At 31.2% G+C, this 23,280-nt stretch overlaps 1 protein-coding gene across 1 annotated transcript; it reads left to right on the forward strand.

Annotated features, from left to right (window-relative positions):
* The first annotated feature begins 10,390 nt into the window (after positions 1-10,390).
* On the forward strand, positions 10,391-23,102 carry LOC143077981 (lachesin-like). Its single transcript, XM_076253022.1, has 5 exons — positions 10,391-10,650; positions 12,012-12,169; positions 14,931-15,165; positions 19,821-20,054; positions 22,377-23,102. Exons 3-5 carry the CDS (start codon positions 15,132-15,134, stop codon positions 22,433-22,435), a joined length of 327 nt encoding a protein of 108 aa, XP_076109137.1. The 5' UTR covers positions 10,391-10,650; positions 12,012-12,169; positions 14,931-15,131; the 3' UTR covers positions 22,436-23,102.
* The last annotated feature ends 178 nt before the right edge of the window (positions 23,103-23,280 follow it).

The raw sequence follows: 23,280 nt of genomic DNA on the forward strand, positions 1-23,280 counted from the left end.
TTCAACACGGAGCCTCGGCTCACACCGAACAACTAGCCATAAAGGGCCCCAATAATTACTAGTTTAAAACCATTTAAACGGGAAAACCAACGGTCTAATCTATATATAAAAAAACGATGAAACGAGAAACACGTATAATTTACATAAACGACAACTACTGTACATCAGATTGTATGTTATAGTTTATATTTTTGTTTACAGTAAACATTTACAGACAGTCTTGGTTTACTCCCCATTTTACCATGCTAAATGTGTTAACAGTCTTAAATAGTATTGAAACATACACAAATGGTAAATCTGGAAGACAAATAAATATATGTAGCAACTTAAGATTTTTTAAAAGATTCTTTTAATTCAATACTATACTTTAACACTGACATCAGTAATCGCAGGCGAGACAAAGGGTTCAGCAGAACCCCTTTCGAATTTCTTCTCTTGTTTTAGTACAACATCTTTTATATAAAAGTATGGATTTCCATAAAATTATACTACAAAGTTCTATACCTGAAAAGGAAGGTTGGATTGGTTTTGGAAGTCATGGCTCAAACCGTTTAGAATAGGGACCAGCAAAATTGTTCGTCCTACTATTTTGAGTCCTTTGTTGACGAAACGTGCAAATGGTATACTTACAACTATGAACCTGGTATCTTTGACAACTTTTCCCCGTTTTAAATGAAATTAAAAAAATAAAATAAAAAGAATAATAATGATGATGATCATCCGATAATATGGTTACTGGCATATCTTAATATTTCTTAAAATCCTAGGATACATTTAAACAGAAAGGGTCTAAATAATATCCAAAAAACTTTTAAATAATTTGTCAAAATGTAGTTATTGTCCTATTTTTTGAAAAATATTAATAAAAAGAGTAAACGTGCTTTTTTGCACTCTACAGATTGTGTTAAATTGTCAGATTTTGTATAGATTATGGACGGAAAACCAAATTTTGTGTAATAAGCAGAAAATTGCACCATTTAATATTTTAAGATACAATCAGGTACGGTAGCTCTTGTAATATGCAACATGAAAAAGTGAAATACAACACATTCTATAAAACAGTAAATTTATCTTAGTTATCCTCCGTTAAATCTGAGTTATCTAGCTAACCTTATGTGACAAAAATGAAAAAAATATGTGAATTAGATAAAGTTGTTAAATACAACAGTAAAGATAATAACACATATATTTTTCTATATCAACAAGAAAATTCTTACCCGATTCAGTGTTATCTGATCTGTCAAAATCCAAGATGGAGGAAGACACCCAGCTGCCTTAAACATGTCCCTGTTCCATGATATTAAAGGTCTTATTTTTTTTTAAAAGTTTTTAGAGTTTGCGGGTTCTAAAACATTATTGAATTTTGTCAAAGTACAGAATGCCACTTTCAATATTGGTTCTGGCTTTCAAATAAAAAAGACATGTTATTAGGAATAGAAATTTCGAACAAACTGATGTTAGCAATAGTTCTAAATATATTATTTCAACTGAACTTGTTTGTCATCATCAGACATTACTGGTGTAAATGTTGGGATTCCATGTGCATTTATGATAGAAATGAGATATACATTGTTTATGTGTTTGCCGTTCATTTTCTTGAACATAAATAAGTCCGTTAGTTTTCTTGTTTGAATTGTTTTACATTGTCATTTCGGGGCCTTTTATAGCTGACTAAACGGTTTGGGCTAAGCTCATTGTTGAAGGCCGTACGATAACTTGTAGTTGTTAATTTCTGTGTCATTTTGGTCTCTTGTGAAGGGTCGTCTGATTGCCAACCATACCACAACTTCTTATTTTCAGATACAGAAGCATTTTTATTTTACCGTTAATGCTATTTCTACCACACAGTACGTGTGCTCGTGTACTTTTATCAGAGATGTTTAGTAACCTATATAGCTGATATATTTTGTAATGGCTGTATCGTTAGGGGAAGATAATATCAGAAAGATTACCGGATGTACGCAGAAAATTGACGAAATGAATTTGAAAATTACAACATAATAATGTGTGAAAATTGAATGTATAACATTTAATGGAGACATAAAGTTTAAAAACTAATATACTGTAAAAAGATAAATAAATAAAAAACTTAGAATATAAGGCAGCAACCATTTGCTTTTTGGGGTGAGGGGCAAGTTTTGCGACAAGTTGAAAACGATTTATCTTTCAATTTTAGCATCACATATAGTGGCAGCTGAGGGTGAAACAAACATTTTTTTCTTCTCAGAATCAAAAACAAATTATTTTTTTTCTCCAAAAAAAAAGGTATAATAAGTATCATGCACTCTGATGATAAATTGCAAATACTGCAATAATTAATGTGAGTAAAATATTCTCAATGTTATTACAGAAACCATAATTGAAAAATGTCTCGTTTATAGCAATGCATTTGATAATTATGAGAAATAAGTTTTGTAGGAGAAGATTTTTATCACTGTAACGGCCGTAACAGGTATATGAGAAAAGTATGCTCTTTTAAAACAATTCATGCGTTAATTAGGTCAAAGTATGGCGACAAAAAAAAAGATAGTATAACGAGGAAAACAACCGTCATGGTTAAATGTATGTAGGATCAAGGTGATTTATACCAATCTTCCATTACTTTCGAAACTTGATAAACTTATAGGTCCTTTGAGGGTACACTGGCAGACGTCTTAGGAAATCGGATCCAAGAAGACAAATTTTGTTAGTAAAGTGCCGCTAATATAATAAACAGTATTCTGGTATTTGTTCACTGTGAAGAGTTATCAATTGGTTTTCATTAGTTAATTAAGTACAAGATATTTTACCAGAGATAAAAAACCAAACGAGACCAGAAAGCAAACATGAAGTGTTCCGTTATAGATTTTCAGATACATAGTTATTCTATTCATTATAACGGGGAGTATCAATTTATGTTTATAACTAGGCTCAACACCGATCAACACAACCTTTTGTTTTCATTATATGGTAGAGATAATATATTTTGGTCAAATATTGCTTAATATCAAAATTCAAGGATTCCTCCAACAATTTCTCCATGTTTGTGCTAAAAATGAGACTTGTATGACTGTCAACTCCCCATTTCATATTGCAATATTCAAACAGCTTTTTTTCGAGGATTAGACACACCAGCAAGCTATCCCAAATTTCATTTCAAATGATGTCCCCTGGAACCTTTCTACGTACTACCCATACCAGAGGGCCTTATGAAGGCACAATTCCATGAAAAAAGGTCTCCAGTTAATCAACAACTCCAAGACATCTTTTTACATCAATAGAAGGTGAACAATTATGATTTTCGATGTATAAGATCATTCTTGTATTGTTCCGGCTTGCTTTCTTTTATTTAACAATTTTATCATTCCTCCAACACTAAATCTATATAGAAGTGGTTTGCTGTCCTTCTGTGGTAAAGCTTACACTAGAGGTTTTATGCATGTAAAACATGAAAAATTTAATGTCTCCAAAGTGAGCTTTGGTTGGTTTAATGAAGATCCTATTTTTTTTTTAAACAAGGGCAATTATGCTGTAAAAATAAAAAAAAAGTAATATTGGATTAAAAACTCATTAAAATATCAAATTTATAATTTGCATTTAATCTTACATTTTGTCTACACAATAATCATGTAGGGTAGATATCATCATTAGAGTGTTCAAGCACTACCGTTTGTACTTTTGAAATCATGTGACTTGCATCGTTCATAAGTGGCTTATATTGACCTGGATAACTGAAACACATCACCAATAGGAAAAGACCAAATGTTGTTTACCTGTTACATCATGTACATGGAGCAGTATTTAAACTGGGATCTAGGCTTGTAACTGAACAGATGATTAAAGATGGTGAATGTGTTATATTTTGTCTTTCTTTCATCACTGCTTTATATAGGTAAGTATATTCTTATTTTCTTACAATTTTTCAAATTATTAGAATCATGGGATAATGTCAAAAGAGTCAAATCTTCATAAACCTAGGAGAAACATTTATGTATGAAAACAAAAAGAGAACGACAGTTTTTTTTTTATCATACATTAAACCCTAAACTTAAATTACTAATCCAATATATAGGATGGAAAGGAACTATATTGTGTATTCCGCCTAGGCTCATTGATATTTAATTGATTGCAAAATGTTTAAGGTCGTATAAATATATGACTTCGTCTTTTTCTGCGTCGTTCTCGTCGTCGTCTTCAGAAAGCATCAAGATTCTAGACAATAACTTGAGGATAAGTGTCTTGATCTTTATGAAATTGAACTTTTAGGTTGGAATTAAATTTAGGGGTTATTGTTTTAATTTTTAAGGAATTAGGGGCCGAAACATGCATTTTCGAAAAAGCAAGACGAAGCGATCTGTGTCAGCGGTGTTAATATCTCGATTCAGTCTGTGATTTGAGTTATTCAGTCATCAATAACTTCGAATATCCTTCATGGAATTTTATGAAATTTCGACAGACGCTTGTCTATGGACAACATATAGCATGCATAGTATCAAGAATAAAATTTTGAAAAATGTATATTTTCATTTTTTGGTATTTAACTGATAAATGGACTTTTTATCACAGGTTAAAAGAATTGTGAGTGTTTTTTCATACGCCAACGACTTTAACAAACGTTCGTACTTGCAGAATTCTTGGTAACGTTTGCATATGCTTTTTATGATTAGGAAATCATGTTTGAAGCAAAATTTTGAATATATATATATATATATATATTTGTTCATTTTGCAGTATTTGTCTGAAATTTGGACTAAGTTTTGTTCATAGTTTAAAGTTTTACAGAAAATCTGGGTATTAAATTTATTGCTCATGGTAAATTTGTAAACCGTCTTGAATTGTTTTGAAACTTACCAGGTTTAATTCACCATTTTCTACATAAGAAGTTCCTGTACCAAGGCAGGAATTTGACAGTTGTTTTTCATTCGTTTCATTTGAGCTTATGATTTTGCCATTTGATTAGGGACTTTCCTTTTTTTGAATTTTCCAAGGAGTTCAGTATTTTTTGTAATTTTACATTTGTAACAGACGCTAAATCTTCAAGACATAAAATAGCATTTAACGATTTTTTTTTATAATTCTGTGTTTTACTTTAGAATGATTTTAATATTTTCAGTCGTTAAGAAAATAACATCAATAATGTGGTGCACACTGAATAACTGTCGTAGCGTGTTATTTTAAAGTGTGCACAACGTGGGTTTTTGTTATTTCATTTTGAATAGACAAAATATATGACAGTCATTTCTTTAATTTCTAAATTCCATTTTAAACCGGAGTAAACCATAAAAAACGCCGATGACGTCAGAGTTACATGACAAAATTATGTCTTTGGGCTGATAAAGATAAAAACGTCAGCCAATCAGAAGAAGCGTTACTTCCAAAATTTATTTATCTATAAAAGTACCCAACATTAAAATCCCCATTAAACTTGAACACTAAAATCATTGATCGCAGACGAAGCACATGGTTTAGCGGAAGCCCTTACGAATTTTCGTTCTTGTTTTTAGTCAATAGCTTATATACAGGAGTATGGATCTCCACTTACATTTACTACAAAGTTCTTTACCTCCAAATGAAGCTTGGATGGCATTTTTCCGACGTAGTCGGTATAGTTTCGGTTTGTGCACTTTGAACGTAAGGACGCTTCACTATGGCAACAGACTACACTACGCATGCTCGAAAATCCTTTCAATGATTGGACAAAATGCTGTCATGGTGGGTGATTTGGTTGTGTTTGAAAAAAACGTCTCGAAATGTATATTGTGATGAAAAGCAACTGAAAAACTACAAAGATTTATATTTCTATCAAAATAATTGTTTCTCCTACGATAGCTTTTTGCATCCACGACAGCTGTTTATTCGGGACAATTATATAATTTTTAATGTAAACTTTGTTGTACGAACGTACATGACTTTTAGAACGCACCTACGCATGTGAGATTTCCGCAGGGTTTTGGTGAATGTAAACAGAAAGATACTACTTATACTTTCAATAGTTTCTAGCTTTGTTAACCATGAATTAAGTTTAAAGTAAACAGTAGTAAATGTATATTTGTTTCTTTTTATTTGCACTATATTTTTTGACAAATAAAAATTTTAGTTGTCATCACAATATTCTTATATATTATTGCCTTAATATAACCAGACTTAGTAAAGAATTACCTGTAGTTACATTCAGATGGAGATTTCATTAAAGAGGTCCTGCATCATTAAGCCATTGTGCTTCTGAAGGTTATCGAAATGATAGTTTGAAACATATACTCAAATTTTAATACGTCGGATATCTTTTTTTAAAGATAGTTCTTGTTTGGGCTATGGCTCAGCTAGTTTAGCTAGCTATAAAACCAGGTTCAATCCACAATTTTCTAAATACGAAAATGCATGTACCAAGTCAGGAATATGACAGTTGTTATCCATTCGTTTGATGTGTTTGAACGTTTGATTTTGCCATTTGATTGGGGACTTTCATTTTTAAATTTTCCTCGGAGTTCATTTTTTTTTATTTTACTTTTTTCAAACCGTTTAGAATAGTGAACAATAAGTTCATTCGTCCTTCTGTTTTTTTTTCTTTCGTGCACCGCACCAGAATCAGTCCGTTGTGTTGATGATGCGTGAATATGATGTACTTTATTGTCTTTATTCTAAACCTGGTATCTTTGACAACTTTTTACACGTTTTTGAACGAAATTCAAAAGATGAAACACATAGAAAGCATAACGATGAAGCCTCCGTTAAAATGTTTAATTGCATATATGAATATGTTTTAAATAAGAATAGACATAAAGGTGGATAAGGGGAGGGCATGTTTCTTAATTCAAATCTTTAAAACATTTTAATATTTTGTCAAACTGTAGTTACTGACATACTTTTAAAGAAATATAGATAAAACGTATGGGTTTCCCGGCTTTTTGCAATCTACAGGTTTTTGCAAAATTGTAAAATTTTGTATATATTATGGTGAACAACTATGAAGTTTAAATCATCCCTCCATCGCGAGTTGGTTGACCGTTATAGATTAACCATTTCATAGATGATATCGGATATATTCCTTATATCGTGACTACAATCCTCTTTCTTTTTCACGAATGTGACCTGCTAAATGAGACTATTTACCGGGTTTGGAAAACATGAGCAAAATAAAGGATGCCACATGTCGAGTAGGATCTGGTTACCCTTATGGAATACCCTTATGGATCACTTCCAGTTTATGATGGGGTTTGTGCTATTTATTCTTCAGTTTTCTAAGTTGTATTTTGTGTCTTTTTTCGATTCGTGTGTTTGACTGTTCCTATGGTATCTTTCGCTCATCTTTTATGCTGGGAAAAATTTTGTGTGATAAAAATAAAACTGCACCAAAGAATTTTTAGCTTGTCTTTGAATATTTTTTGGGGTCATAAAAGGTATAATTTCGTCCATATTCATAATGCTACTTCATAAATTGGCTCTGGCTTTTAACGTTAAAGAATTGTTATCAGGGACAGCAAACTCGCACATGTTGGGATTCCGCGTACATTTATTATAAGTGAATATGTAAATTATAATATCGCAATGTGTGAAAATAAGATATATAACAATAAATGGAGATGTGAAGATTTTATCAGAAAGACAACCGGATGTATTTAATAAAATGACTATACCAATATGTAAATAACATCATAGCAACTTGCAGCAATCAGATGTATTAAATGGAGACATGAAATTTAAATAGAAAATTTAAGTTGAAATTGGTTAAGTATAGGTATAAGAAATAATAGGTACAACCTTTAAAATAGGGAGGTTTTTCGATTGAACTGATTTTTTATGAAGGATATTGTCCAAGTTGAAAGCATCTATAGCATTCGTGTGCGATTGAAAGTTTTAGAAAGAATGTATTTTTCCTTTTGCAAGATTCCAATGCAAACCGTTTTGAAGGAACTGTAATTTGCGATATCTGCGATGTTAACTGTAAACTTGTATTATCTGTAGGGAGCTTCTAAAGGTGGTCCCCAATCATGAGTTGTATAGTGTATGAAGTTTTTTAAGGGGTTATGAATTTAGCTTCTTGCGAATGTGGTAAACATCTAAAGGCTGTGTATGGATAGTAGCAGGTGGTGGATAGAACCATCATGGAGAGTATGTGATGTACAAAGAGGAACGAAAGATACAAGAGGGATAGTCAAACTCAGAAAACAAACTGACAAATAAAGCCAACAGTAGTATACCGCTGTTCAAAACTCATAAATCCATGGACAGAAAACCAAAGATTTCGCAACACGAACCCCACCAAAACTGGGAGTGATCTCAGGTGTTCCGAAAGGGTAAGCAGATCCTGCTCCTCATGTGACAATGGTGAAACCCATGACTACATATAGTCCATGTCTGCCTTGAATTGCCGTCATTGATCCAGGGGCAGTAAAAAAAAATCTGTCTATTCTTCTGGTCTGCCTGCATTTGAAAATTTTCTATTGTTACAGTATTGAATTAAATTGAGAATGGAAATTCGGAACATGTCTATAAAAACAACAACCCGACCATAGGGCAAATAGCAGCCGAACTTCACCAATGTAACTGGAAAATCCTGCACCGGAAGTGGTCCTAAGCTAGTCCCTAAATAAAAATGTGTACTAGTCTAGTAAAAATGGAAGTCATATTAAACTTCAAAACAATTATATCAATTTACTTAAAAACAAACAAAAATTACAAAGGCAAGAGACTAGTGACTTAAGATAGGCACAATAATGCGGCTTGGTTAAACATGTTATGTGAGATTTTGGTTTTGTTCTAATCCTGAATTTCATGAAATACATTCAACGTTAAGCAAGCAACAAACAAACAAACAATTATAATATTCTATTTTATTCTTGTGTGAGTTATTCCAAACACTTGTGTTTTCCTTAAGTCATGTATGGAATTATGGTCTCGGAGAGTAAGGAAAGTTTGTTTTTCAATTAAAAAAAACCACAGAATGTTAAAAAAAATCATCTTCAACTTTTTTTGCAAATACAGTATTTTTTTTATTAGTAAATTCCGTCGTCGCTCTTGTTCAACATTTGAATTACCAAAACCAGAGACATACATTATACACATTATAGTAGTTGTCTCTACATTTATTTAGTGGTAAATCAAAGTAAATGTTTTTTTTTGAGTCAAGTACCTGTGCTTGTTCTAGTTTTCTATGATAATTTTACAATTTAGAAAAAAAAAGGATTGATGTATTGGTAATTATACCAATAGGCGGATCCTTGTTTTTTTTTAGTAATTACTAATTGTACTTATCAAAGGTAGTAGCATTTTTTTAGTTGTCTCTTCGGTGTTCATGTGACTTATGTTTGTCTAACAATATCTATTACAGTTGATTACACCATTCTATTGCATCAGCCGAGGAAAGGAAATTCAATGAGGATATATAGTATTTATTAAAATGATTTCCCCTAAGAACCATTGTTTAATATTTTTCAGTTTTTGCTGAAAGACCAGAAATCGTGGATGATATTTTACCACAGGTGATAATACAAGATGAAACTGCATACCTGAATTGTTCTGTCATAAATTTACAGTCACCAAGCCAGGTAAATAATCTCGAAGGCAAAACTGATATTTTTACCTAGACATTTTATAGCTTTAGCAACTGTTATGGGTCAATTGGTTTGCGAATAGTTGTTAAAATGAAAATTTTACCTAGTTACAACAAAGAGTCTGTCTATAACAATGCATGTTAAAAAGGACAAGATATATATGGGGAAGTGCTAATCTTAGGAGAGATTTGTAGTGTTATACATATATTCTTTCAAAGCTTTAACCTCACAAGATGATTTTGCATCATTGTTGTTTGATGGTTGAGAAAAAAGTAAAATCACAAAAATACTAAACTCAGAGGAAAATCAAATCGTAAAGTTCTTACTCACATGGCAAAATCAAATGACAAAACTCATAAAAAACAAATAGACAACAACTCTCATATTCCAGACTTGTGACAGGCATTTTTAAATGCAAAAAAAATGGTGGATTAAACCTGGTTTTAATGCGCCAAATCTCTTACTTTGTACGACAGTCTCATAAAAGGAGAATATAACTTTATTATGACAAAAAATACTTAAGATTTTTTTAGTTTTGATATGAACTTTTATATAAGCACCATTTCAACAGAACCTGTATATTTTGTAAACTTCACCCTATATATTTATTTTCCTATTTCATATTGGAATTTATAGTTACAAAGGTTGCTGCTTGTTTCATTTTTTGCTTATCAAGCTAGATGTTTAAACTAAAAAAATAAGATAGTGTAATTTCAACAAAACTTTTCAAATTATGGCAACATGAAATTTTATGGGAGAGATTTGTCATTTACATAGATTTTTTTAAAGGTTTTTAATATTGATGTTTACATTTATCTTTATCGATTTTAACAGTATTATTTTATATTAAAACCGCTGCTTTGGTTTAAACAGACGGAATCAGTTGATTTCCAATTCCTTTCCTCAGGTGAAACTGTTTATACTGATGTTGAATATAATCCAGTAGAGTTAAGAGAAAAATATGATGTGGCGAAGTACATATCAAATAATCGTGAAATTTACCAACTGATTATTCGATCCTTAGGGCAGTATGATACAGGGAATTATACATGCCTAATCTCTCTACCAAATAAGAGTATAAAGGAATGGCCTCAGACGTCGGGGAGTTTAACTGTGCTAAGTAAGTTATAACACGGGATTTAAGTTTTTCATGACTTTGAGTACATCATTTCAAGAACATACATACATACATACATACATACATACATACATACATACATACATACATACATACATACATACATACATACATTCATACATACATACATACATACATACATACATACATACATACAAAAACGTATCCTTCGTAAACTGAACAATTATAATTATCTTTTACGAATTGCATGTAATATTTAAAATGATATTAAAGAAAATGGGGTACACGGATGATTGACTAGAAGACAACTATATAACAGAGCCCAAATAATGTGGATTTAAGCAAATCATTATGTTCTTATGATATAGTTAGCAAAGGTACCAGGACTATAGTTCAGTACGCCAGACGCGCGTTTTTTCTAAGGTAATCTATACATAAAATTACTTTAAAAGTGACAGAAAATTGTGCAACTCCCAATTTTATGATTAAGAATGATACAATTTGTTCTAACTTATTTTCAAATTTCTCCATTAATTGAAGTAAAAATGGATTACTGAACTGAGCAATTAGCTGTCAGTCCTGTAATGTAGACATAAATGAAAATGAATTCTATTTAACTGTTTACAAAATATATATATATATATGTTGAAAAGGAGTTGGTCCGGTTAGGACCGATTTTGGCCTCAAATTTCAGGTTTATCTGACGCAAGATTTTTACCACTTTTTAAACACTTTAGTGTATATTTTATTTCATTCAAATAGTTTTTGTGAAAGATTTTAACTGATTAAGTAATTACAAACGACCCGATTCAAGCTCAAATTTGAAAAATCTACCAAATATGCCGAAAAATGTAACTTTTCAGATGGTTTTTGTCAAAAATGAAAGTGGTCGCTTCCGTGTTCATCCTCAACCTTTACAAATGTTATGTATTATCATCAAATACAACTTACATTTCAATATCAAGGATAAACACGAATGTGACCGCTTTCGTTTTACACGGAAACCGTCAAAAATTTAACTAAAATGCTAGAATTGTGAAGATTTCAGTAATTTAGCACGACTTAATGGTGCTAGTTCCCGATATATGTGGATATAATTATCAAAAAACAGCTCATATTTATGTAGCAGTAGCATTCCACTGTCCAATCAATAACTAATAGTTTACATTTTAACAACTTTGTAAAACTGCTATATGTTGGGGCCAAAAAGGGGTCTTACTGAACCTATTCCTTTGTTTGTTTAACTTGAAAAAAGTAAATCACAAAAAAAAAGAACGGTTTACATAGAAACTTCAGACGACACATTCTTTTTACTGTAAAACAAAAACTGTACGGAACATAATTTCAATTTTAATTTATATCTTATTTAACACATTTTACAGCCGCTCCTGTTGTATGGCCTTTCATCGACCAATATGAAGATCCCCAAGAAGGAAAAAATGTCACACTGTTGTGTGAGGCTGACGGAAATCCAGCACCAAATATTACATGGAAAAGAAGAGATGGATCACCACTGGCTAATAGTAGATTCAAACAACGGGTAACACAAAACAAAAAAAAATATATTTGCTTCTCATGAAAGCTACTCTTAATGTTTTTGGCAAGGTTAGATAAAGTAAAAACAACAACTATTTGTATCGTGACGTCAGATAAAAATGATTTACTTTTGACACATTTTCCATTTCTATTCTCAATTTCATTTTTGAGCCTAATTAACAAACAAAGGTATCAGTTTAATGTTATCTTCAGTTTTGGATACTGTTGTGTGTTTTTAAAAGTTTTTCATGTTGATGATGTTTTTTTTAATGATTTTACTCTTTATATCTCCTACTTCTATACTAAAGTATCTGCTACAACTATTACAAGTCGAAATAATGGCAAAGTTTACAATAAATTATGTGAATGTTCAAGACCTTACAAGGATTTGACCTAATAATTTTACTTATATAATTTAGTTCGAATAGGACCAGATATGTATTTAGATTATATGGGCTATTTAAGAAAACATTTGTCACAATCTTTTATTTGGATTTTCAAATTAATATAATAACAGCGATATGAATAAAGTGGATAAATGAACATTATTCCATTGAAATTGAATATTTACCTGTATTATCTATCTGAATCATATTTTGGCACTCTCATCTAGGGTGATGTTTGCTGCCACAAGGAACGTTCATGTTTTGTTCATGTATATCTTGCTACCATTAGAAAAGCTTGCTTGTTTTGCAACAGCCGATCTTATGAAAATCCTTCTGGTTTCCATTGTGAAAGTTCAATAAGGGTCAAAAGTTCTATGTAACAAATACTATAGCAATTGTTTAATATGTATAATTCACACATAATTGCACAAATTTGCATCTTTACCAATTATATCACCAATCCTACATATTATTCGATGAAGATCCTATCAGCAACTGATATTCTAACAGTAAAAAAAGCTGCATTCTCCTATCTTTCGTTGGTTTTGGACGTTTTTCTTATATTTTCTTCGACGGATTTTGAAGTCAAGTTCCTAAATATTCCCCCCAAAAATTTCCCCAACATTATGTTATTTCGATTTCAGTGAGCATACTTGAATAACTCGGGTGTGTTCATTTTTTGTGTTAGATTTTGTTGGTTTATGTAATGTATCCGGTTTGTTCTCTTTATCCTGTAAATAGTTAATACCTTAATTTTATTAGGCATATCTTTTACATATCTTTTTGTCAAATTATAAAATTTACTGTTTGTATAAATTATTCTAAATAATAAGGATGTTCGTATCCCAAGCAGAAAACCCTTACCGTATTTAGATCAATTTTTTTTTAACTTGTTCAACTTTGTACTTGTTTTGACTTTCAAACTTTTGTATCAGGGCGTCACTAGTATGTCTTGTGTGGACGTAACGCACTCCTGGTGTGTTAAATTTTAAATCTGGTGTCTTTAGTTAGCTATTATTCGATTGTTTTTGTGTCCAATATATTCTCCTATTTATTTGTACTGTAGTCCTGTTATATTGTGTTGTCATTTTGATGTTACATCTAACATTGCCATTAAAGCGGGAGGTTTGGCATGCCATAAAAAAAGGTTTAACTCACCATTTTTTTTCTTTTAAAAATTGTCCTGTACCAAGTATATGGCCATTGTTATATTATAGTTCGTTTCTGTGTGTGTGACATTTAAAGTTGTGTTTCTTTCGTGTATTTCCTCTAATATTTAAGTGTGCATTTCACTTTATAATAAGACGAGTCACGGTACTTTTCCATCATAAATTCGTGAATTTGTTTTGATGTTATATTTGTTATTTTCATCAGATTTTGTCTTATGATTAGTTTGTTTTTGTGTGTGTTACATTTTGATGTTGTGTCGTTATTATCTTATATTTTATGCGCTTCCCTGAGTTTTAGTTTGTAACACGGATTTGTTTTTTCTGTCGATGTTATGAGTTTTGAACAGCGGTATACTACTGTTCCCTTTATTAAAGGTCATATATTACTGACAAGCCAAATTCAGGAGATTAACAGATTAAATCAAAATGACGTTTTGAATAGTTAAAATAGTACGTTTTCGTTTCAATTACAACTTTTTATATTAACTCGAGATTTCATTTATGCAGCTATATACGTTTGTATCTAAAACCAATTGATCAACTCCTTAGAATAAGGCAGCCATTACGCGCACAGTCCGACTGTATGAGTATTTTGAAAAAGTTCGAATACGGTCCGGACAGTACGCGTATGGTCCAAATACTCATATGGTCTGGAACAAAAAAATACCCTACACACAATACAAATTTGACTTTTACGAGTTTCTATTATTATGATTATAATGAGTCGCGTTCTGCTTTAATAAAGTAAGACACAGCATTATTCAATTATTGGGTAGTATTTTTTTCTCATGTTAATAACGGGAAAGTCCGCAGCATTATTATCCGATTTGGTACAACACAGGAACATTATTTGTTTATTCACCAACTACAGTAAAGTACTGTGTTCTTAAAACTCCCCCACCAACTCTTTACCCTTTTCAAATTGTATCCTGATTCTAATGTTGGCAAACATATGCCGCTTCCCATGCAAACATGATTACTTGAAAAAGAGATCTTCTCAATTTGATACATACATATTGTTATCAATCTTTAATGCAAAATACCTATAAAAACAAAAACCGAAAGTTTAAATCTTAACAAGAGAGCTTTAATGTCAAAAGTTATGAAAACATAAAGATTACAGACCATTACGCGTAGATAAATGAATTTGTCAATTTAAGTTGTTTTCCTCTTGTAGAAACAACTGATCATAATTTAAATCTATTCAAAGGATCAAGTCAGGTGTCTACATGGGGACTTTTGGTGTGTTTCCCTTGACATTTACCAAGTAGAAGCCACAGATCGTGGAGAGTATATTTGCATCGCTGATAACAATATTGATCCACCAGGTTCCGTCACATATCAAATCGAAGTCAGAATTCCTCTTCACTTTACAGCTATCCATGATAGAGTGGGCCAGGGACAAAATAGGATGTTTGATGCAAAGCTAGAATGCTTAGTAGACGGTAAATTTTAAAAAGCTAACCTACCGTAACAATTCTTTGTTACATATTTAATTGTTTTTTTTTTTGTGATTAAGAATATAACACAATGAAGACTGTTGTAAATTTGACGTTTTGACCTATTAAAGATGTCTGTTTTGTTCGCACATCTTTGTAAATATAATGAAATTTGATGCGACTGTCATAGAATTGAGAGGTTTAGCTAGCTATAAAACCAGGTTTAATCCACAATTTTCTACATAAGACAATGTCTGTACCAAGTCAGAAATATGACAGCTGTTATCCTTTCGTTTAATGAGTTTGAGCGTTTTAATTTTGGAATTTGATTAATGACTTTCTGTTTTGAAATTAAATAATAAATAATATATTTGTAAATGTTCCGAATAATAGTAAAAAAATTGATTTGGATCATTTGATATTGTTAAGAAAATAGGCTTGTTATAATACTTAATAGTCCAGTCGATTTGTGAAAAAAAATGTTCAGATTGTGGTAAAAGCTTCACACTTTGCAGAATTTTAGTAAAGGGCATAGTTAACGTTTATAGCCATGAACCCTATTCAGAAAATAACAACGGCCGCTCTGGGTGGAAATTTCAAAATGGACGCCATAAAATCAATATTTTTTTAGTAATTTTTTTTATACAAAATTAATTGCTTAACCAATAATAATAATCTTTAGTATATGAATCACTAATAACAAAGACTATCATCTTAGAACCCCAAATATTCAAGTGATGGTGGCCATCTAAAAGTTGGCCATTTTGAAAACGAATTTTCAATATATCATTATTTTCCGTTTTTGAAAATTTGCTATTTGCAAATATATTGATGTTTTGATGCATTTCACAACTTGTTTTTTAATCTTTGTTATCTGACTGTTAAAATATAGAACTTTGTACTTATTATCATTTATATGATGTCATATTGAGTCAAATGAAATCCGAGTGCTATATTCTAATTAGATTGTGAAATTACCGGAGCGGCAAAATCTAATGTACAAATATACTTGACAGAGTTGTAAAATGCCAAGAGCTGACACGTGGGGATTTTCAATTCTCGGCAAATACAAAAAAGAACAAGCAACAGTCAGTCTTACAAGCATACAAATATGTTGCCCATTACATTTGTAACTTTCATAGCTCAATTTTGAACAGTTGAATGAAGGCTATGGATTTGCAAAATACTCTAGAATCACAAGCCAAAATGGCACAAATCCTTTCAAAACAAATTTGCAGATCTTAAAAATCGGGAAAACTGAATCATACTTCTGAAATTGAAGATAAGTCGCTGATTGAAACTAGAGGCTCCAAAGAGCCTGTGTCTCCCACTTTGGTCTATGTGAATATTCAACGAAGGACACAGATGGATTCATGACAAAAATGTGTTTGAGTGATAGTGATGTGTCCAGATATATTAATGTTTGCCTTGACCCACATCTTCAACTCGGCAAAATATGAGGTTATTACCATTACTGAATAATGGTTTGACAAAACGTCTGGACTATATGGGAACCCTTCTAGACATCACTACAGCAAGCGCATGAGTGCTGTGCTCAAATAATAATTATGATTATAAAAGTTTAAATGGTTGCAGTGGAAAATGGAAAGATTTAAAAGCAGTAATAATATGTTCTACTCTGTGTGAATGTAGATAGGATATAAAAGACACAGATGGTTGTTGTGTGGTTTGACAAAATGTTCACTTCATTTATTGTGTGATATCTTTACTGTTAATTGAGAACAGTTTCCTTATGATATTACTTGCATGATATGACACTCATTATGTATGTCATAGATTTTTTTTGTTTTTATATAAACATTATCAACCAAATGATTTTTTTTCATCGAATTCTAAATTTGGAGATCTACTTATTTGGCTTTACTTTGAACTTCACGTTTTTTAAAGATTGCCTCTATTCAATAAAGGCACCATCTCAATAAATTTTGTTTACCAAGGCAATTGGTATAAGCACTGCCACTTTTCTCCCGAGTTTCATGTCAATATAGTTACTAATATAATATTTATGAATTTTTAATAGAATTTCCACTTTTATAATGGGCCTGTAGCTAAATGATTTCCATGACCTATTCTACTGTTATCATCAATTAAATGCTTTGACCACAATATTAGCAATTATGCTCACAATCTGCACAATTCGACCGAACTAACTGGCTTCGTTCTCCTAAAACATATCAGTTGCATTATTAGAAATTAATCAATAATTAACCTATTTAATAATACAAATGATCAATTGAATGCAATGTATGTCGTGATCAATTTTATTTAAATTATTCTCTGATTTATTTTCAAAATTTTTATATGAATATTAAAAAGCTAATAATCAAAAATACAAACTAAAGCAATTTTAAGAAGGGGTTAATATCTATTTAAAAAAACCCATGAGTTACCTATCATGGACAGTTTTAATGAAACATACACGCTGAAATGTTCAACCCTGATTAATTTCAACAGGAAAAGTAATAAGATTAAACATCAACCTATGTTTTTTTTACTCTAATAAATGGCCCCCATCTCAAGATGTAATACCCCAAATAAATGGTAACCATTTGAAGTTGACCATACAAGAGGGTGGACATAATTAAGAGAATGTCACAGGTTGTACTGTATAAGTACCGAAACACGTCAGATGAATCTCCAAACTATAAAATAAACATTAAAATATTATTCAAAAAGACAATTGAAAGAATAATATAACACGTTATTAGGATGATAAACAACGTCAGTACCCAGAATCAAGACCAACAACAGACGCATCACTGAGGGGCAAGAACAAAAACTGGTCGGTTCGGAGGTAGAATAATGTGTCCGCATAAAAGAGGGACCAAAGATACCAAAGGGACAGTCAAACTCGTAAATCTAAAATAAACTGACAACGCCATGGCTCAAAATGAAAAAGACAAACAGAAAAACAATAGTGCACATGACACAACATAAGGTATGAGATGGGAGACAGTTACCAGAAGGACAATAAAACTCATAGATCAAAATTGAACTGATAACGCCATGGCTCAAAAGTAAAAGGACAACCAGATAAATAATAGTACACAAGACAGAACATAGAAAACTAAAGACTAAGCAACAAAAACCCTACTAAAAAACTTGGGGTGATATCATGTTCTCCATAAGGGTATCCTGCTCCACATGTAGCACACGTCGGGTTGCTCATGTTATTACAAACCCGGTCAGTAGAATAATTCGGTAAGTCATATTCGTGAAAACGGAACGGGATTGTAGTTAGAACATTAGGAACTTATGCGATATCATCAGTGAAACTGATATTCCATAACGGTAAAAAAACTTACGTAAAACAATTTGGTGAAAATCTCCATGGAAGTTACTGTCAGAAAATAATTTTACGAATGTTGAAGTAATGTTTGAATTGCTAATCATTGTCCTTTGATCTATAGTAAATAGAATTATCTCAGTAGTAAGCATTCCACTCAATATTTATAAATACTTTAAAAATTGTAGGGCTTAAATATATATATATTTTATATTTACGAGTAGATAAATAATAGTACACAAGACAGAACATAGAAAACTAAAGACTAAGCAACAAAAACCCTACCAAAAAACTTGGGGTGATATCATGTTCTCCATAAGGGTATCCTGCTCCACATGTAGCACACGTCGGGTTGCTCATGTTATTACAAACCCGGTCAGTAGAATAATTCGGTAAGTCATATTCGTGAAAACGGAACGGGATTGTAGTTACAACATTAGGAACTTATGCGATATCATCAGTGAAACTGATATTCCATAACGGTAAAAAAACTTACGTAAAACAATTTGGTGAAAATCTCCATGGAAGTTACTGTCAGAAAATAATTTTACGAATGTTGAAGTAATGTTTGAATTGCTAATCATTGTCCTTTGATCTATAGTAAATAGTATTATCTCAGTAGTAAGCATTCCACTCAATATTTATAAATACTTTAAAAATTGTAGGGCTTAAATATATATATATTTTATATTTACGAGTATATAAATTGACCATTATTGAAAATTGGCTTTTCTGATGTCGTCGGGATTTTCAAGGATACTTTGTAGTTACGATAGATATATATATATATGTCCTGTGGTCTAGCGGGACGGCTGCAGTGCAGGCGATTTGGTGTCACGATATCACAGTAGCATGGGTTCGAATCCCGGCGAGGGAAGAACCAAAAATTTGCGAAAGCAAATTTACAGATCTAACATTGTTGGGTTGATGTTTAGACGAGTTGTATATATATATATATATATATATACTTATGAATATAATTATTTTCTGTGACTGTATATTACATTAATTTGTAGGATCCTTTACTATAGATAATTTAGCTGATTTGTAACAATAACATCTTCATGCCTTATATATCATGTACTGTAGTACGCCGCTAGATTAAAACTGACGTGGAAAGGTAACACATGTCCACCGAAAGCTCTTTTTTTGAGAGCCCAGGTGGTCGTGTGGTCTAGCGGGACGGCTGCAGTGCAGGCGATTTGGTGTCACGATATCACAGTAGCATGGGTTCGAATCCCGGCGAGGGAAGCACCAAAAATTTGCGAAAGCAAATTTACAGATCTAACATTGTTGGGTTGATGTTTAGACGAGTTGTATATATATCATGAATATGAATATATTATATTCCTAGCGTATCCAAGAGCTAGAATTATATGGTACAAAGACAGCCAATACACACAAGAAAAAGTGCAGATTCAGGACAGTGAGAGATACGGATTAAAACAACAAGATGATCAGAGATTGAACCCATATGGGAAATTGTATACTCTTACAATACGCAATGTACAGGGAAATGATTATGGATATTATTACTGTACAGGGAGAAATAAATATGAAGAAGATCAAGTTAAATTTTTACTTTTTGGTATGTATGTCATATGAATCACAATTTGCCATGTAATCATCTATATAAAAAAAATGATGTGGATATGATTGCCAATGAGACAACTCTCCACAATGTTACACAGAGGTCACCGTACAGCCATCATCGATTAGTAAATCCCAGACTACATAGTAAACTACAAAAGGCCCCGATATGACAAATGTAAAATAATTAAAACGAGAAAACCCAACAGCATAATTAATGTATAAAAACTATGTTCGAAAAACAAATATACAACACCGCTACAAATTACTACCACCTACAAGGCTCCTAAATTTGGGGACTCTTAATAAAAAAAAATTAGCAAAAATTCAGTTTAACATTATTTGTAGGTAGCAGAAATTAACCTAATAAGGAGGTTTGATGAGGTCTGGATTGCACGATATTTACCATAGACAATCGTATAACCGTGCTTAATTATTCTTTAAGTTACATTTTGATATTTCCAGCCTTTTCTGCTGTGAACTTTTTTCAACGAGAGACAATTATGGAATATTTAATACAGACTTAAGAGTAGATTAATTTGTTAATTTATTTATCACTTTCAACTAGACTATGTTGGCCTTCGGCTGTGGTCTGCTCTATGGTCGGATTGCTGTCTCTTTGACACATTCCTCATTTCCATTCTAAGTTTCATACTACTCACCAGAAAAAAATATCAGCAATTTTGACATTTTCAAATCAAAGGTTTCATTTAATAGAATTTTTAATAAATATTGTTTTACTTGTTGGTAGTTGTAAATAATTTTTCTTAACCTTAAGAATACATAATAATATCGATTACATCAATGTAAACAATGACTTTTAGCTGTTCCTTTAAAATTGATGCTCTTGCATATATCAAGTTTTTGTGGGGCTAGTGTTGCTTAATCTTTAGTTTTCTATGTTGTGTCTGTGTACTATTATTTGTCTGATTGTCTTTTTTAGCCATGACGTAGTCAGTTTATTTTTTATCTACGCATTGGAATGTCCCTCTATTATATTTCGCTCCTCTTTTATTGTTAAGAAATACACGATAGGAAAACAGACGAAGAGAAAGGGAAAATATACGTGAATACGACAATTTAACAGAAATATGAATAGTCACAACTTAAAAGGAGTAACATATTATCGGGAAAAGATGATTTTTTGGACTGATTTTTATCATTCAAACTGTTTAATTTGAAAACGAGTGCATGGACCCCTATTTTTCAAACGGTAATTTGTTTCATTTTGCAATGAGATTATGTGACCAAAATTTTATAAAACTGTAAAGAGCGCATTTATTTTAATTTGGATAAACATGCAGCCAAAAAATACGTTTTTTCCTCTATTCATGAACATTTGATAAATATGAGTTATTTTTTAATAAAAGATGCATAATTTTTAATGACACGTATAAAAACAGAAATTACCGATTATTTAACAAAAAACAATTTGTGTTTATCTTTTAAAACAAAAAAGTTATGTCTTTCTTCTAAAAAAGAAAATACGGCCACAAATTTGAATTTTGAGGAAATCTACAAAAATTCAACCTCATTTTACTCAAAAAGTAGCACATGGAGGTATATTTTTTATTACATATTTGATTTAATCAAGTAAAAAATAGCCTATATGCAAATTTCATCAACTTGTAAAAACAGGTTCAAAACTGTATCGTATGCCCTTAAAACTAAAAGAGATCTCAAGTGCTTCGGAAGGGTAAGCAGATCCTGTTCCACATGTATTATATAAAGTGTATGAAGAATATAACAACTGTACACTCTTTATAGCCTGATTGTGAGGTTTAGATATATGTCTGACAGAATCTATTTGACCTTGACATAGATTTGGTGTTCGAGCTGTTGGATGGAAAGTTGTTTTTTGGCAACTAAACCACATCTATATTATATGTTTTGCCTGAAATTGCCAACACAAGTGGTCAATTATTACAATAAAATATGGAGACAAAGTTTTAATGAGAACTAAAGTTTTCTTTCATTCCTACATAATGTCAGTTTCATTTGATGATATTTGTATTAATGAGTTGTTGTAGCCATTTATGTACATGGCAATAAAAAATAAACAAAGACTGCTTGAAAACTGCTTGTAATAGAATTTTTGATAGTCTTGCTTTTTCCTTATGATTCAATATTATAACTCGCTCTGACATGACAAGTTGGAGCTATCTATCATTTACCTTAATTTAACTTTGTATAAAAGAACACATCATGCAAAAATTGTCTGTTACATTTTTCATAGCTTTAAAAGGTAATAAATCATTCAATAAAATATTTACCAGAAAAATGAAATATTTTACACTTTAATTGTACTTTTACATTTCAGAAACTGACGAATGCCAAGGACCAGACTGTCCATCTTGGATGATAGGAGCAAACAACTAATTTCCTATCATGTTTCCGTATTTTCCGTTTTGTTTTGACTCATTATTAGCTTCAATATCAAAGAATGCTTTCACAGTTTACATTTTATTGCAAATCTACTACACTAAACATAAGATGAAAAAAAAGTGTTTTCTTTGAATAATTATCAAATGTAAAAAAACCAAACACTTTGTTTTTCGTTTAAATAATTACAATGACGTGTGTTAACAATACATATATGAATTATCACATTTTTGCCATATATTTTTTTTCAGTTATTTCACTCGATTTGTATCTAATCTTTAAAGAATCAGTATTATGCATAACAATATAATCAATAAAACTCAACATTTAAGATAAATATATAAAGCATGCCTCTCCTTGTCACACGTTAGCTTTGGTGGATAGTTAAATCATTTGAAGTCATACCACATCTCCTTATTTTTATTTCAATAAACAATATAACATTAGAATATATTTTTAACGATTTGAAAATTGCATTAGCAGTTTTCATAATATAGTGCAAATTAGAGCATTTTTTTTATTGGCTTCCATGTTTAAAACTTAACTGGTAAATGTTTATCTTTTGAACCTATTTTGAACATAAGTATAAGCAAATCTTAAGAACGATCTTTTCCTAGATCATAGTGATGAACTTAAAAAGTCTTTAACAAAAGAAACAACATATTCCAATCTATTAGTCAGAAAGACAAGTAGAATTTGGTGGATTTATGAACAAGATTTCAAACATCACTCTCTAGTATGACATCAAAGGGAATAACTCTTCTGTAAATAAAATAAGGAACATTATTCTACTATAATTAAAATGAGGAATATAACTCTACTATAATTAATAATAAGGGAAA

Source organism: Mytilus galloprovincialis, chromosome 6, assembly GCF_965363235.1.
Source record: "Mytilus galloprovincialis chromosome 6, xbMytGall1.hap1.1, whole genome shotgun sequence".
NCBI lineage: Eukaryota > Metazoa > Mollusca > Bivalvia > Mytilida > Mytilidae > Mytilus > Mytilus galloprovincialis.

What these genes read in the sequence shown, in the direction of transcription:
- LOC143077981 (XM_076253022.1), top strand. Translation starts at nt 15,132, where the DNA reads ATGTTTGATGCAAAGCTAGAATGCTTAGTAGACG. An exon ending in GCTAGAATGCTTAGTAGACG is followed by an intron (nt 15,166 to 19,820) that starts GTAAATTTTAAA and finishes TTATATTCCTAG; the next exon opens with CGTATCCAAGAGCTAGAATT. An exon ending in AGTTAAATTTTTACTTTTTG is followed by an intron (nt 20,055 to 22,376) that starts GTATGTATGTCA and finishes TTTACATTTCAG; the next exon opens with AAACTGACGAATGCCAAGGA.